The sequence below is a fragment of the Eleginops maclovinus genome, chromosome 7, assembly GCF_036324505.1.
Source record: "Eleginops maclovinus isolate JMC-PN-2008 ecotype Puerto Natales chromosome 7, JC_Emac_rtc_rv5, whole genome shotgun sequence".
Classification (NCBI taxonomy): domain Eukaryota; kingdom Metazoa; phylum Chordata; class Actinopteri; order Perciformes; family Eleginopidae; genus Eleginops; species Eleginops maclovinus.
Window position 1 is genome coordinate 5514672 of NC_086355.1, and position 17865 is coordinate 5532536.

At 40.3% G+C, this 17865-nt stretch overlaps 2 protein-coding genes across 2 annotated transcripts in view; both read left to right on the top strand.

The window, feature by feature from the left end:
- Positions 1–8999, top strand: part of LOC134866823 (aryl hydrocarbon receptor-like) — a 31441-nt gene extending 22442 nt beyond the window's left edge. The window contains exons 4-11 of the mRNA XM_063886984.1: positions 855–944; positions 2272–2386; positions 2495–2622; positions 2815–3017; positions 3138–3247; positions 3598–3739; positions 3889–5647; positions 6356–8999. Of these exons, the coding sequence (XP_063743054.1) occupies positions 855–944; positions 2272–2386; positions 2495–2622; positions 2815–3017; positions 3138–3247; positions 3598–3739; positions 3889–5647; positions 6356–6433 (2625 nt within the window). The 3' untranslated portion in view covers positions 6434–8999. The remainder of the gene's footprint in view (positions 1–854; positions 945–2271; positions 2387–2494; positions 2623–2814; positions 3018–3137; positions 3248–3597; positions 3740–3888; positions 5648–6355) is intronic.
- A 5395-nt stretch (positions 9000–14394) lies between these two features.
- The window catches only part of LOC134867796 (aryl hydrocarbon receptor-like), a 34604-nt gene continuing 31133 nt past the window's right edge, over positions 14395–17865 (top strand). The window contains exon 1 of the mRNA XM_063888616.1: positions 14395–15020. Coding sequence (XP_063744686.1) covers positions 14980–15020 — 41 coding nt within the window. The 5' untranslated portion in view covers positions 14395–14979. The remainder of the gene's footprint in view (positions 15021–17865) is intronic.

A 17865-nucleotide genomic window follows, 5' to 3' on the forward strand; every position in this document is an offset into this window, starting at 1 on the left:
AACTGTGTCAGTCTGAAAGCATCCCTACAAAATCGATCAAACGCAGTTTAAATAGATAGTTCGATTAAGTGTCACTACATATTAACACAAGTCCCACAGCCTGAGGCCCGCAGGTGCATCAATGCGCAGATACACTTTGTTTATTTGTGAGGTGCTGGCTCTGTGTGGAAGTAATCCAGGTCTCTCCATGGAGGGGGGAAGTTTTGACAGGTGAGGCTGCTCGTCTTGGTGCCTCTTGCCAAAGCTCGGCCACGCTCTGTGGCGCTTCACAAAACCGGTGCTTTGTCAAAGAGCCCTGCGCCTCGTTTATTGACGCTCACCTGTCAGGTACATTTTCACACGTTGTGCTGCAGAAGGATCACAACAGGCAGTGATTGTGTGTAAAACAAAGGGCCTTTGAGAACGGCAGCTGTCGATGTTATTGTAGATTCAACACCGGCGGCAGGATTTCAGATTAAAATTGGACACAGAGTTAATGATGTTACATTGGGAGATGATCTGTATTTTCTTTTGGACTGTGTAGAAACAAAAGTTACATTTTGAAATATTAGTTTGATTCAAATCTGTAATTCTTCTTCTTCTAAATTGAGTATATTCTCCCCCCGCCCTGAGGAATCCGTTGACTGTAAACTAGCTGAACTGCCCTATAGTAACAGCAAACACTACAATTTACTATATTTGGACAGTTCACCTGAAATCAAGATCAAAGTTGTTGTTTTCCTCTAACATGTACTGACATATTTAATCTAGATCAGCTGTAGCGTGTCTGTCATCTCTGGAATACAATCAAAAATGATGGCACAATATCACTTGAAAGCTATTGAATAAACCTGAATGTGTTTTATTTTGTGCAGGCGCTGAACGGGTTTGTGATTGTGGTCACGTCAGATGGATCCGTGTTTTACGTCTCCTCCACAATTAAGGACTACCTGGGCTTTCATCAGGTGAGATGCTGGCTAAGTTATTTTATGAACAATATTTATTTGTAGTGTTTACAGATCTCCTATTATGCTATATTTCAACAATATATTGTACGGCCATTTCTATACCAAACAGATCACCCATCGTAGCATGCCCCATACCCCTCTATTTCAGCCCTGTTCCTGAAGTGCTGACTCTGTCACTGTGGCTTTAAATCTGAGCTGAGCTGAAGCTGGCCACGCCCCTTTGAGCGCATGCAGCTCTCTGTCTGAAGAGAGTTTTCTACCAGCAGTAAACTAAACGCTGCCGTGATAAAACGCCATATGATGTTCAAAACCAAATCAAGCAACATTTCTGAAACAGTATGGAGTTCAAACGTTTCTCTCTCGCGGGGTTTACCACAAGGACAGGACCTTTTATATTACACATAGTCTCTCCAGTACAGCGTTAGCTCTGAGTGTTAGCGATGCTTGCTAATGTGAATGCAGACCATATTACTTCCATAACAGAGGGGATTAAGCTAGTGACTGTATATGCAATAGGTTGGGACTTATCACGTCGGGTGGGACGTTGCCAGGAGTTCAATGTAAAGCCAGCCTACATTTCGGTTATCACGTCATAACCAAAGCAAATCTGGATCAGCTCGTTTGTACCCTCGTTTTTAAGGAGGAAAAGAGAGAGGGTTGTATTTTCTGACACTTTGCGAGTCTCCTTACACACCGGGGGCCACATATTTATGTATAAAAGACAACAAAAAGGGCATTTTGCACAATAGGGGACCTTTAAGAAAATAAATAGATGTTGTTTTACTTTTCTGTTTAACTTATTAAGAGGTCTATCACTGAAAGGCAGTATTTAAACAGTCAATAACCTTAATCCAGGTGTTTAAACTATGCTGTTTTGGGTGCTTGAGATCGAGGGAAATTGGGGTTAGAAAGTCCTTGAATTTGATGTTCATGGAAGTGTAGGAGTGTTCAAAAGGCAGCGCTTGTAGTGTTAAATGGTTGACCTATTAGAAGTATTTTTTCAGCTTTAATTATATTTACATATAGGAAAGTTGGACACATTCTAATGGTGGTGTAGAGTGCTGTCCAAGAATTGGATCCAAAAAACTTCTTTCCATACTTAATCTCTATGAACTATTCACCAAATAATGTATTGACCCATTGTGTACTGTGTGGACGAGTTTTCAAACCATACATCAGACCACGCTGGAGCAGTCATTTCAGCATGTTGTAAAGACTTGTGTTTAAGCAAGAAAAAAAGGGCTAAATATGACGACACTATCACAGGAAGTGGATCCATGTTGACGACATGAATTTCTGATGAAGTGTTGCCTCCTCTCCTCAGTCGGATGTGGTCCATCAGAGTGTGTTTGAGCTCATCCACACTGATGACCGGTCCTTGTTCAGACAGCAGCTTCACTTTGCCCTGAACCCCCCCACTGCTGCTGCGGGTGGAGATGGTAAGAACTGTAGAATGACTCTTGTTCAGCTCACTCTCATTGACTTAAATCAGTGTTCAGGATAAATGATTCTGATATGTAATGCGTGATCTCTACCCGTGTGCTCAGTCATGCAGAACTGTGGGAGTACGGTGATGTACAATCCTGAGCAGCTTCCCCCGGAGAACTCGTCCTTCCTGGAGAGGAGCTTCGTGTGTCGCTTCCGCTGCCTGCTGGACAACTCCTCTGGCTTTCTGGTTAGTACAAAAATATGAAGAAACAAGATAAATAGTCCAAAAAAATTAGATGTAATGTGGCTTTATTACCTTTGTTTGAATTCCAAGAAAGCTACTCATGCCATTTCTATGTTCTCAGAAACCCCTTCAAGAAACTAACACACAACGTATTTGATCTTAGTTACTCATCTGATATTCTTTCTCCCACACCAGGCTCTCAAGTTCCAGGGGCGACTGAAGTACCTCCACGGCCAGAGGGTGTTGAGGGACAACGGGAACAGTAGCAAACCTCAGCTGGCTCTCTTCTCCATCGCCATGCCCGTCCAGCCCCCTACCATCGTGGAGATCAGATCCAAAATGCTCCTCTTTCAAACCAAACACAAGCTGGACTTCACACCCACAGGTGTTGATAGCAGGTAGAGCAACATTCTTCCTTTCTTCTGTTTCAATCTATTACTTTGTCTATGTAATTGGTTTGCATCACTTAAGTTTATTCCAGTTTGACAAACAAATGTTTCTCTCCTGTTTCTCTCCAGGGGGAAGATTGTTCTGGGTTATTCAGAGACTGAACTGTGTATGAAAGGCTCCGGCTACCAATTCATCCACGCTGCTGACATGTTGTACTGCGCCAACAACCACATCCGCAGTACGTCACTTTTCCTCATTTATTTATATTTGTCCAACCTAGTTTTCAAACCTAGAGTAATTCCTCTAAAAAAACTTCTAACATTACATCTTTAATGCGATCACTTTTTGATCCAGAGTAAAATATCTCATCGATTACCGCCCAATTAATGACATTGTCTTATTCCTGCCCCCTCAAAGGAAATTCTAAGGTTTTCAATAACCCTTCAAGCTTTCCACTTAGACTGATTTTCTGATGTTATTAGGATATATCTGAGAGGAACATTGAAAATTGATGTTGCACTCATTACAATGCACAGAGACATTTTGGACCACATTACTGATAACCTGTGTGTTGTCTTTACCTCACAGTGATTAAAACGGGGGAGAGCGGTATGACTGTCTTCAGGCTCCTCAGTAAGTCCAGTGGCTGGGTGTGGGTGAAGGCCAACGCCAAGCTGATCTTCAAAAACGGAAGACCTGATTTCATCATCGCAGAGCAGACAGCTTTAGTGTGAGTTTTTGATCCTTTAACAACAATGACTTCCTCAGCCAGGCCATGAGATGCAACGGGCAAACAAAGATACCTCCTCCATCATTAACATTGATAAGACTCTGGTCCTGGTATCAGAAATGTAACGCTTGCTGTTGGGTGTGTTTCAGCAACGCCGAGGGGGAGGAGTATCTGCGTCAGAGGGCCCTGCAGCTTCCCTTCAGCTGCACCACAGGAGAGGGCGTCCTCTACAACACCGGCCCGACGGTGGACCTGGCACAGTTTCAGTTCAATAAAAAGTTCAGTAGCATCAACGACATGAGCCAGGACGTTCCCCCCGGCTCTTTGGTGGACTGCTTCCTGAAGCAGGATGAGTCGGCCTACTTGCCAGCTGTGGAAACTCAGTTACCTGTGGATCAGGTGTTCATGGACAGCGAGGCTCTGATCAACGTGGGTAACTCCTGGCAGGAGAGTGGAGCTACAGGCACAACGGAGTCTGTGGTGGTGAAAGAGGAAGCCAAGCAGTCAGTGATGGCCGTCTTTGACAACCTGGGCAAGTTAACTCAAGACGGGGACTTTTGTGCAGCGCTGCAGGATCTGGACGTGGATGATTCAGAGCTGATGGACTGGGAAAATGCCCTCAAGAGAATAAATCAGGATGAGGATCAGCGAAACAACGTCAAGTCCGATCTGGACAGCATCCTCACTAATGACATTTTTGACTACATTGATAGTGTTTTGTTCAAAGAGAAGGAAAAAGATCTGAGCGCAAGCCCGCCCAGCTGCCTGACAGCAGCCAGCAACAATCAGCAGGACCGTTTCAGTGCCCAGCTGTCAGCCGCTGCACTTGGGGAGCAGCAGTTGTTTCAGACGCTGAGCCCTGAACTGAATTACTCTCCAATGAATGGACTCTACGCTCACCAGCAGGAATCACTGAACGGCCCAGTGATTGCAGAGTCTGCTCAGATATTCAGCAGCACCCAGAAACTCTCTCACAACGGTCCCCTGAACACTCAGGCCGACACCAACCTGCTCCCTCTTCAGCAGCTGCAGCTCCAAGACATTTTCAGCCCGTCTATAGAGCTCCCAGAGCTCACTGTCCCCAACAGCATCGCTGGAGTCGCCTCAGCCCCGTTTCAATCCTGTGGGCAGGCGTCTAACAACCACATGGGCGTCTCTCGTGGGATTTCTGCACCGACGCAGTCCGGCCAGTTTCTGCTGCATCCGCAAAACAATGTGCAAGCTCCTGCAATGGCAGCTAACGGACAGTTACTGCAGAGCTCTGTTCAACAGCCAAACCACATGGCAGCCGTTGTTATGGACGTTTTGCCAGCCCTGATTCCTTGCATTGACTTTATTTCCGCTAACACGTCTAATATTCCCCTTCCTTTTGCCGCAACTCTCCTGCAAGGAAGCGCGTCTTTTGAGCCGCACAACCCCCAGGTGCAGCCGTGGCCTCAGAGCCAGCAGCAGAAGCTGCCTCACTCCGGCATCATGCAGAACGGACACAAACTGATGCCAGTGTGCAACAGCCAACCTACGGAAAGCCAAACATTCCCGCGTGCCGGCCTCTGGCCAAGGAGCGTCCCCGGACTGAACCACGCTCAGCAGACAGGGCTGACGTGTGGCCAGGCAGCCACTCACAGCAGCTGCTTGTTCGACCAGCACTTTTCTTCCGGGCCAGCAGGAGGCGACGTCCTGGCTTTCTCTGGCACTGCAGGCCTGAGGGGGGCTGACCCGTCTCTGGATCAGAGTCCTCTTCAAGGGTCCTGCTACTTCCAGTGGAGCCACAGCGAGCCGGTGATGGGAACGTCCGCTATCAACCAGGAGAACGCCGACATCAGCCCTCTGACAGCCCCGCCGATCATCCCCTCCTCAGAACACACACTCAACATTCCTCACTACCTGGAATGCCACAGACACACACAGGTAAACAGTCGTCTCACCCCACAAGATCAGAAACGGACAAAACAATCGTCAGGCCATTTTAGATTTATGATCCAAAGATGATATTTGTTTTGACAGCTTGTAAACAACAGAACATGCACATAGCAACAGTTAAACAAGTGGGAACATTCACATTTATAGACAGTACAGAGACTTCATGTATGCATCCGTACCATAATCAGACCGAATAATGGTTTATCCTTTTATAATGTAAGACTATGTTTTAAATAAGGCCATTTGAAGCTTCCAAGTTCCTTGTTTTGTCAACAGACGAACATCAAAAGTTACATTTATCACGATATAAAACAAGGAAGATTCTCCGTATTTCCGAAGCATTTTTTTACGATAAGCATAATATAATTCTAATGTTGTATTGAGAAAGAAAAACAGTAATAATTCACGTCAATGTCAAACATGAGACTTTTCAGCTTAAAGCTTGAAGGGTTAGTTCACCAAAAATAGAAATAAAAACAGACAAATGTTATCACTGGAATCTGTTGTCACGTTTGATAGTTTAATGAGTCACAAAGAATTATGAAATATTTTCCCTTTTTAATTTGCTTTTAAATGTCCTGCTTTTTGCTTGTTTGTTTGCCTAAAAAGAGAGACAAATAAATAAATGTAGGTCCAGAATTGTAAATGAATTTCATTGCAGTACTTCACCATGTGTGCTCTCTGCTTACCCCGCAGGATGAGAGAATCTCCGCTGAACTCAATGAGATGTTTACCACTCCTGCCCGTGATGTAGCCATGTACCTGACAGAGTAAAGTCAAGCCACCGTGTTTTGTCTTTGGCAAAAATGAAATCCCGGAGAAGGACAAATCTCAGTATATAGTTCGCCTGTATCAGTGCTTATCCACAGACTCTCGTGCTTATCGATATTGCCATAATGTTTTATATAACTCTGTATCATTTATATGTTGTCCAGTCTGTGATGTTTAAATGTTTGGCTTTCAGTTTTTAGTGAAGATACACTATAGTAATAATGAAGTATAAAGCCGCAAGTGCGTTTACCAGGATGGAGCTTGAGCCAGCTAGGAGGATTGGTCAAGGAAATCCAAAGAGCCAAAGAAATAGGTTTTTATAAGGGAAGCCGGGCCAGGGACATCCATTATCTCCCAAGTATAAATGCCTAAAAAAAAACACAACTGAACATACTGTTTTGTTTTTTATCAAATATAATCATTCTGAACTTTAATGCTGATAAAGTTGAGAGTTTTTCTAAAAGACATCGTCGACATCTTCGTAGTAATCAGTGTACAGAATCACTGAAAGTGACCTACCTGAAAGCACAGCCGTACCTTCAAATTAATATTATTACAGATGAAATAATCTGTGTATTTTAAATGAAACCCTTAACTGTGGTTATTGCAAGTCTGTAACTATACTAGTAGTATTTGTTTCACCAAGAGATCTCACAACAATCTCTCATGTACATTCTCTGCATGTGATTATCTTTGCAGTATAAATGTGCTTTTCTGGATAATACGTGTCAGTTAGGGATGCATACATATCTCAAATCCCAAAATGTAAGAGCACCAGTAAACGTGTCAGAAAAAAGCAGAGAATTCAAGAACTATTGTGAGCAATGCAAGTATTTTCACGTGTTGTTTTATTTCCATTTCAGCAACATATTAAAATAAGCATCGCTGCAGTTGAGTTAATCTGAATGCACTGCTGCTAACTGAGACCTATACTTGTTGGTTATTTTAAGAAGCATCTTACTCATGCATATTAAGCAACTGAACTAAAAACAAACTGCAAGTCCTGAGCTTCAAGAAATCAGTCCATCAAAAGTCATCTAACCCCACATTCCCCCTAACTATTATGCAGTGCACTAATCTCGACAAAATGCTCGGTGATTGCAAGAAAGAAAATAACGTAGTTTCAGGAAATATATGACTATTACCTTATGGAGACTCAGCCTGACATCCCTCAGAGGTGTGCACTTTGTGTAATATATTTTCTAATTTTCTACAAGTGCAAACAGCTGATTAGCACATGCAGTCAACTGACTTCTGCATTATGGAGGGTAACGTGAATCCATTATTAAACAAGTTATTGATGGACGCCTTTCAAAGACAGTAGATCAGCCCATTCCATGTTGTCCCTACATTTAAACAAAGCAGGTCCACGGAAATAAACAACCTATAACTCTGCAGCATCCCTCACACAAAAATACTCTTTTCCATTCTTCAATGTCCCGTAGTCCTACAGGGGATCACCCTAACATATATTCCGCTTCAACCCAAACATTAATTTATATAGCAAACAGCATGACCATATACACTCTTGTGCCTTCATGCCGGATCGGCAGCTTAAAATATCTTCATATACATTGAATATATCCGTGCCTTGTTGTATAAAGCCTCTTCAAATAATAATCCATTTTTGTTTTTCTAAGGCGAACCTGTAGAGCTGCACTAGTTTAAGGGAAGCCATGTCCATATAGGAGATGCAGTGTCCTTACTGTAAATGAAATGATTTATCCTGCATTGTGCATTTCAAGGCTCTGAGGAATTTGTTAGTCCATTTTCCATTATATAAAAACGTCCTAAACAATGGAAACAAGGGAGAATACTAAGCTTGACCTATCTCTGTAGAGATGGTAAGATTTCTTTCATTGGTGAGCAGGGGATTTAGTATTGAGATTCAAACTGGTCTAACAATGCATTCAGATCATATTCACTTTGCTTTGTCTGTTTCCTGTTCGGCCGCTTCGTGTTGGCTCCTTTTGTATCTTTCTCACCAGGTGTTTGTAATATCAACACTACAATAAACAGCATGACTGCTTTGGATAATCCTGAGCAAAACCAGCATTAACATGGCAGCTTAACCGTATTCCCACTGCACTGTGGGAAATCACTCAGTATTTTTTTTGGAAACCTTTCAGTACAACGCTTCAAAATAATTGGCCGCAATATAATGCGGCCTTCTCGCCTGTGTCTCTTTTGGTTCTCTGGTTGTTTTACGTGTTGAAAAAAGTATAGGATCTTGGTGTGAAGCAGACTCTGGAGGCTATAAGGACAGCCTATAAACAGCCTTGGATATTGAACTTTAATACAGACATGTCATGACTGTAGCCACTATGAAAAACCTGGAGCCAAATGTTTTCTTCTCAGCGGTGTTGATGCTTCTATGCTAACATGTGCCTTGCCATATTTTTGTTATTTGTAAAAAAAAGCAAAGAAAAAAAAATCACATCTATTCAGTTTATGTAATCCACTTTAGCCTCGTAGTTATAGTATATATATCATAATATATGTTATAAAAAACAGCCTTTGTCTACTGTTAAATGCTTTTTCATAAATATATGTGTGCAATGATTACAAATGTGTTTGTTCTTTATTTCATTTTTTAAATGCCATTCATCCTTTCCAAAAAAATCAAAATAAGGGTTTAGGAAACAAGGACAGGCAAGGATCAGCTGCACTGGTTTGGAAGACACTGGGCTGTACATTGCTTTTAGAGAGACATTATGGTTTGTCCTCCAGGGGGCTCACTCTCCCTCTCTTTCCCACCAGTTTCTCATGTACGCAGCAGCTGTATCCCAGAGGCTTCTATCAGACGATAATTATGGCAAAACAAAAAGGTACTATTATTAGCTTTGAGTAAACAATTATTACTTGTTTGATTACAATTGATATTATTACATCTTCAAACAGACTGTTGTTCTGCCATAATGCAGCTCATGTCCTTCTTTAATACACATAATACTGCTATATTTGATCAATATACAGATCTTAGAAATATTGCCTATTTTTTCACCTAATGTTAAATACTTAACATGGTACCTCATGGAGCAATAAGAACAATGTGCATAATTAAAAAGAATAAGTAAAACAAGCATCTGCCAGATTATATTTCAGACCCTTTATATTTGAAACGGACCTTTATAAATGAGCTGCCGATGAAGGGAAAGCTATTAAGGCACACCTGTGAGGCTCTACCATCCAGCAACTCATGTTACTGCCTGGGACTCTTTATACAGCCATGCCCCCCCCCCCCCCCTGCTGGCAACAAATGCATAGGTTTTAGTGGTAATCACTCAGTATAACTTCCAAATATTATGTTGTATTTATTCATTAGATTTAAAAGAAAGTCCTCTGTTGTCATTATCCTATAGGGACTGATTGGAATGTTTTAAAATGTTTTAATTGACTCACAAAGTCGAGTTTCAACAATTGCATGATAACGAATGGCATCAACAAGAATGGCACAGATTTGATCCCAGGTGTGGCTAATCACCTGTCGCCCAGCTGCACTCTGATTGGCTGTTTTCCAAAGGCCTACTCTCTTTGCCATTGGCTGGAGTCAGTTGTCAGAGAGTAGTTATGCAGTAGGATCACCGTGACAAATGTGGACATATTCTATAGCGCACACATTTACTGTGCTTTAATGTGCCTTTTGAGGTGAATTTCCAGATAAAGCACCTTGCTGTCCATTAACTGAGGGATAAACCAAAACCTCTTGTAAAAATAATCCGAGTTAACTGGTGGTGGTTCTCAAGGAACAGTATGGCTAACTGCTAGCTTGTCACAGATGATGCTTGTTTTTGCTTCCCGTGTGTTTTATTTTTTGGGGGGAGGATTAAACGTGTCCAAGAAATGTCTTTCTGGATCCCAAACATCTTTCTGAGAGGATTATCAAACATGAAAACAGTAGGACAACATGGCTAACGTTAGCCAAACTGAACAGGACGGGTACGTGCAATAAACTGTATGTGCCCAGACATTATTAATCGAACCAGAGGTGGAAGAAGTACCAGAGTGTAGGAATATACTTAAAGTACGAAAATCACACATTATGCAAATTGGCCCATTCCAGAATCACATGTTATGTTTTGATTTTAATCACTGATGCATCAAAGTGTTATCAAAGCTGGTAAAGGTGCAGCTAGTTTTAATGACTTTGTATACTGCAAGGTAGCTTGTGAATTTACTCCAGGTGCAACTAAAGCTTTATTTAAATGTCATATTTAAAGTAGCAAACAATCTGAATACTCTATAAATGACAAGTCCCTCAAAATTGCATTTAGGTACAGTACTTGAGTAAATCTGTGTAATGTTTTGTTATTGCTTCTCTCCAAAGTAACCTGTGGTTTTGGACCCAGCATTTGTGAATGAGCTGCTTTGTTTAGTGTTTGGCCTTTTCTTCTTCACTTGCTTCTAAAACACATTGATTCCCACCAGACTGTTCATAAAGTACGAATAGTTCAATCAGTGAGATATCAAGTAAAGAAGAAAATGATATTTCTGTGTATCTGATCATAATTGAAAGGCATGTCAGTTTGAGAGTCACAGCAGTGTGAATTCAGCAGGGATTTGATTTTAAAAATGTATTTAATAACTAAGTCATTCCCTACACTTAGTGTGCACTTCCTATGTGGCATTAATGCTTAAATAAGAATAATTTATTACATTGCATATCTACTCTAGATCTACAAAATACCATATATATTATTAATTTGAATATCTAATTATTTAAATAACTTAGAGGTAAAAAAATAAAAAAGCCTGGATATAAGGATACTGTTTACTTTACACAGTATCCAAAACTGTAGCTTTATTGTGCAAATATTGGCCTTGATGCTTGTTATTTAGGCTTAAATTTAGAGAACTACTCTTTGGCTGTGCTATATCAGTGGTTGAAGCATGATTTTCCTTTCCAGGAAGTGTTTTTCTGTTTTATATATTTAAACAAATCTAATTGATGGCCTGTGTACTTATAGTATTTCGTCTATATTTAGTCTAGCCTCTGTCAAGTGACATGGTCGCAATGTTTTAACCACCAAAAGCCCACTTGCCAAAGTTATACGTTTGTATTTTTGTGAAAGCTGTAAAATAACAAGACCTTTTTTCCAAAACAGAATCTGACCCCAGGCCACAATCTAAATGATGACTTACAAAGCCACAACCCTCATACATTTTTCAGTAGTTTATTATTTTCCACTGCAGAGGCACATCGAGGACAAGAGTCCGCGTGCTAATGTGATATTATACAGCTTATTGTATGACTTGTTCTCTAAGTTCTCTTTGATTTCAACTAGAAACAGAAATGCATACAGAGACTGTGTCCAGGCAACAGATTTTTATGTCAAATGTCAGAAGCGATATTGTTGTTAATTAAGCCCAAGGATTTCATTGACATGACACTTAAACATTAGAGTATTTGATTATCTTACACAATATTTAGACCTTTTTTATGGTGAAGTCATTATTACATCAAGGTGTCAGATGAAGGCAAACGCAAAACAGAACCTTGAAGCAAACCTCAGAGGTAGGCTAAAGTTAAACATCTGTGTTTTTATCTGTCCCTAAATAAGACTTTAACAGGCATTTGTTTGCATATGCTGGCAAAAGTTTTCTCAATCGGCTGTGTTCCCCAGTCAAAACGTGACGAAAGGTTTAATGACATGCAATCAAACCCTTAAAATTAACCTGATGTATGCAGCAGCTGTTGTTTGTGTTCTGTACTGTTTGTTTTCTAAAGACTACCTTAGAGTTCAGCCTCGAATAATGCCTGTGTAGCAGTGGCAGTGAGGGTTTATCCCCATGTGGAATGAGTACAACATGGAAATAGTGTAACCTCCCAATACCCACCAGCTTGGTGTGCTTCTTCTAGTCTGAAGGGACTCCTCTGCTGAGTGCACGGCCCCGCCCAGACTGACAGGACGACCTTGACTACTAAAAAGATAACAGCTCTCTTTTTTTCCTCGTCCTGTCGGGTTCCAGAGCATGAAAAACACATTTACAGCTGTGGTGGTGTCCGTCTCGTGGGACACACAATGTCTAAACAAACACACCACCTTTCCCCAGCTCCTGCAGTCCTGAAGGACAAGCGCCTACAGATTTCACTCGTGATGTGTAAAGGCAACAAAAACTAAAGTATAAACTGAGTTACAGGAAGGCTGAGGTAAGTCATGAATAAGTGAGATGCCTTTGTCTGTGTGTCTCCAATAACTTTCAGTGATGTGATGGTTGTTATTTTACCAGACAACTCACTCAAAAAAGGACAAGTTGTTGCCCAAGTCATAATGCCTGTTTTCATTAGCTCAGCCATAATTCCCTCTACACCTTCTCTGCAATTCACTGGAATGAAGTAATCATTATTGGAAGGCTTTTTGTACTTTTTAATCCTACTTCTTCCAGAAAGGAAAACCGTTTCCCCTTCTTCAATGCTTTAGACGTCAGAAATGTCAAAATGTGCATATATCTGACTTGGCACGAATGGTTATCTTTCCATACCATAAATAGCTGTGGAGTAATCCCTTAACACAACATCACCATCTTTAAAGCTACGAAATAAAATCTGTAAGTTACCCTGAGAAGGAGGAGAGCACTAAAAGAAGCTGACTCCAATACAACCTATCAGAATGTTGGCCTAGTTTTCTTTCTACATGTGTTGTGGGGGGTCTTCAGCACCCTAAGGGGGTCTAAAGTGGTCATGTGACTCAATGTATGCATTTCCATAGCTGAGCATTTAGATGTATCTGTCTTTGTCTGCTGTCAAAACACAATGAATAGCTGCTTCTCTGTTTTCACACAATACAACAACATTAGACTGAAGTCAAAATCTCCCCCAGGCGAGCCAGATGAATTATTCACATGTATTCTGTAGATTGTAAACTTATATGTTGTGTAAAAAACAAACAAACTACATATTACTGACTGGATTATGTCTCATGGTGGGGGAAATGATTTATACTAGACTTTAGATTCTTATCTTCTAAGGTTCTAAATAGATTCACAAGTTACAAAAGAACCTTTTACCAAAAAATGGACCATAATACACACCAAGTGGTTTTAAGCATTAATGTGTGATCACAAAAGGGATATTTCCTGAGAGCTGTTTTGTTTCGTTTGAACTGCAAATTCAAATGTTATGTAAAATGTATATTTTTGCATATTGCATTCAATGTTATTTTTACCATTTTTCCTACAAATTGTCTTCCGAGGAAATGTCTATACCATCACTTTAGCTGTTATTTTAATTTGCATGAGATGATCACCTGCAGAATGTAAGTCAAATATGCACCTTTTTGCTCTGTTAGATACCAACTCCTGAGAGAAACATGGACCATTAGCTGCTAGACACAGGTTCACCATCTCTCTGTCTGCCTGTAGTTTCATCCAGAGAAAAGATGCATTCGAGATTGATTAAATTTAAACTGAAAACAGGTGCTGTGGCTGAAAAGACTTGGGGCATGACAGCTAAACATTGAGCTGTAAATCAATCTCTCTTAAGTAGAGAGGAGCTGCACATTAAGGAGATAATAGGTTTACATTTGTATTTCAGAAATGAAGAGGCTCTAAATAAATAAGTATTTGCAGATCAATTAGCATGGTTTTCTAGTCTCCTGGCTGCAGGTTCTTCTCATTTCCCAGCAGCTGAACCTCACTGCAGGTGCACATCCACCGAGAGTTCTCCTGGATGTTGAAATGAATTCAGTTACATTATTTAAAAGTCTCACCCCTGACCCACATTCTGCACGGGCCACCGCAGGCTCAACATAAACCTCCATCTCTCATCTGAGCGCTGATTGGACGGTGGGCCTGGCTCGTGAACGCGCCGGCGTGGACTCTCTGCCTGTGTTTCCAGGAGACTATCCCACTTGCCCGCGCTCCGGTGCTGTCATTTATAAGAAGCTTCTTGAGCGCGCTCCCGTCAGAAATCTGTGTCGGGCGTGCCCGCCAGTGGAATGCGCGCCCCCGCTGCCCCCCTTGCAGCTCATGTCCGACGCTAATTGGAGTGCACCACTGATGTCGATTATAACATGTAAAATATTTGAAGCTTTCCCTGCGATTATTTGGGGTTGTTGAGTTATATTTATAAACTGGAGGAATGGGGAGCAGGATTTCTCTGCAGATTGAGTTTATTCTCAGATAATTTCATCCTTTTTCTCTTCATGGGGATGAAAACTCAACATCGCCTTTTACTTGGATCAACTTCATCCATCTGTGAGGGCTAATGGGACAGCAGCTCTTTCATCGTTTTCTCCGTTGTCCTTTATAACGGATCTGTTTCTGCAGAATCTCCTGTTTTAGTTGTTTTTTTTTGCTGCAGTTTGATTTGCACTCCCAAGTGAAGCGGCCCATAAACAACGAGGCTAAAGGAGTCCTGCTCCACAGAACTTATCTCCTTCGGTGTTTTCTTTTCGTTTTCCTTGATATTTTTTCCTTTTTATGAATGTGTTTACAGTCTTGATCTGGAGGATTACGGCACGATATTGTTGTTGGCTTACATGTAGCAGAGAAAGAGGCTCTGTGTATTTCTGAGGGATTCACCAGAGGCTTATATAAGTAGAGCCGTCATGTATGCTGGACGCAAGAGGAGAAAACCAGTCCAGAGAGCGTGAGTTCATTTTATTTGAATACATGTTTTTATATTGCTAGTAATATACTTTTTTAAAATTTAAATATGCCTCGTATTCAAATGTAACATCGACCTGCAGAGCATGCGTAATTGGGATGTTAGTTTTAAAATGCACCAACCTGCGACTAGTACTTTGAAAGAAACCTGAATCCTAATCGATTTAGAAATAGATTTCGTTTGTTTCTTAACGTGAATTAATTTCAATGCACCTGCGAGTTGATGATATATATGTTTTTTGCTTTAATATCATATTAAGTTTGGTTGAATTATGCAATATAACATGGTGGAAATGCTCTGTGCTGTGAACTGCTGTGCAGGGTTGCTGTAAAGCCTGTGGATTATTGCAGGCCTTTAACTGCGGCCTGATTTTAACCTTCAACACTTGCCGTTTGATTTAAATTAGTGGAGCTGCAATACACAATACTAAGTATATAACACAAAAAAGCAACTGATGTGCTTTTCGTTCTTATTTATTTTTCTCAAAATGTCCCTGAGCCTCTTGCTGTTGCGCCATTTTCTGTCAAAACGCCCTTCGGATGATCAGAGACCTTTTTTTTGGCTCGTAGTGTTTTGATCGGTTTAGGATATTACATGATCGGTGGTTTATTTAAAACGTGCATTTCTCAGGCCTAATAATAGGTTAGAAATCTTGATACGACAAATTTGCCATGTGTTTTTACCTTTATTTTTTATTAAACCAGTTTTTACTTTTACCTGACTGAAAAAATAAACATCTTGCCAGCATACGTTTTATGAAACCCTCACGATAAGATGAGAACCTCCAAATTGAACTATAACTTTAAACAATAATTACAAAGTCTGAGCAGTTGCAGTTTCTGTTTTGCTGTGACATCATATTCAGGCAGCTATTTCCCTGCCAATATTACAATTAAAACCAGGCCCAAAAGTAAAATGCAAATGAATCAAAAGCAGTCCTTTGGATGGTCTTTGTTGTGTGATGTGATCACATGTGACTGAGTTTGGAAAACTGTTCACAGTGAGACACAACATTCAGTCAGAGGGTACTGCTGCCTGATGAGGATGTTATTCACCTGCTGTTTAAAATGACTGCAGCTCTCTGCTGTACGTTCTGCTCCATGAAGTCATTTTTTTTATAAGCAATTCATGAAGTCACTGTGAGTGAGACATGACACAGGCAGTGGGATGATTGGTTCCTTTGTCAATGCTGAAATATGGGAGAAATTAAGGACAGAAATGTATCTGAGGCCGAGAAAAAGGCCGTAAAACTTGGTGTTTTGCTCACACGGTAAACATTGAAACAGGTTTTCAGCTGAGGAAAGAAGTGGATCATGACAAGGCATTTCATATAAACACACACACACACACACACACACACACACACAGATTAAATAATCAATGACTGTTTTAATCATTTATTGATGTATGGCTTGCATTGAAGCAGTATTATTCTTTTTTTATATCTAATATTTTGGATTTCATGGCGTCTTTTGGCCTAAACTACGATTAAACACATTTTTGGTATAGTGGTAAACACACACCCATTACCATACAGGTCAAGCACAGTGGCATCCATCACTGAAGTGCAGTACGCCAGATCTTGATATTGAAGCCCAGTGATACAGGCGTCAGGTGTCAGTGCTCCAGTTAGGAACAATAATGGCCAATGAAATTCAAAGAGTCAAATGTGTTGCTGCTATATTGTTAATATTTGTGTCTAAATATTTCCTAATATTTTCTGAGGATTCGCTTCATAACTAATGCTTTTAAACAGCACATTATAATATATTTAATGCAATGAAGAAACAGAAAATGCCTTCTTATAATAGACAAGTTTAAAATGTATAGCAGCTGTGATTCGACCATAATTCTCTTGGGGAAACATTGGGAAGTAGGTTTCACACAATCACCACATTTTACCTGACTATTATTTTCATCCTTTACACTGCAGTTTTACTACAGTAACAAGTAAGACAATCATTAAAGAAAAAAGGCCTATAAGTTGTATCCACATTTGTGTCTTTCTGCGAAAAGACGGCGTGGACCAGAGGAGGCGAGATGTTTTGGCTTACGACCATTTTTTATAAACAGCATCATCCGTTTACAGCCTCAGGATATTCTGTGGGTATTCTTCTCATTTAAATACTTGTCACAGGCCTAAAGACGTACAGGAATGGTCCAAAGAATGAATATGGTTATCAAACAAACAGTATTAATAATAGGCAGGTTAGGAATATATAAATATGAAATACAGTTTTTCTAGTTTCTTTTTGTATTTGTCTTTTTAGGGTTTTAACATTAGGAGAATGTATGTGATGACTCTTTCTCTAAAGGTGTGGTTTCATAGTAAGGCCCCTTCTTTTTTATTTATTAAGTAGCAAATGTTATACTATTTAACTTAACCTAAAAAAAAGTCATTCAAATACTAACGATAGTCAGCCTCCTCCTGCATTTGTTGTATTTTGGAAAGTATTGACCTTTGATTGAAGCCTTCAGCTAACATCCACAGGAGGCAGAAAGAAAATGAGGTTTAGGAAGAAATGTAATTTCCCTTTCCCACACTGCAAACTCTGCTTTTGCAACACGTTATTTGAAGTTGATGATGTTTACTCTAAAGTTAATTTTGAAAGGCTAAAACAAGCTCTCGCATATTCAATTTAGCTGCAATAATTTGCTGTGTCATACTTATGAACGTGCAAATAACAATCATGCAAAATATGTGTTTTACCTTTTTAAATATACCATTTAAAGTTTTTAAGAACTTTCAAAAGTATAGCAGAATCTGGTGTAGGAACACCAAGATGTATTTGTTATAATCTCTAAATCTATCACTGCATCCAACAAT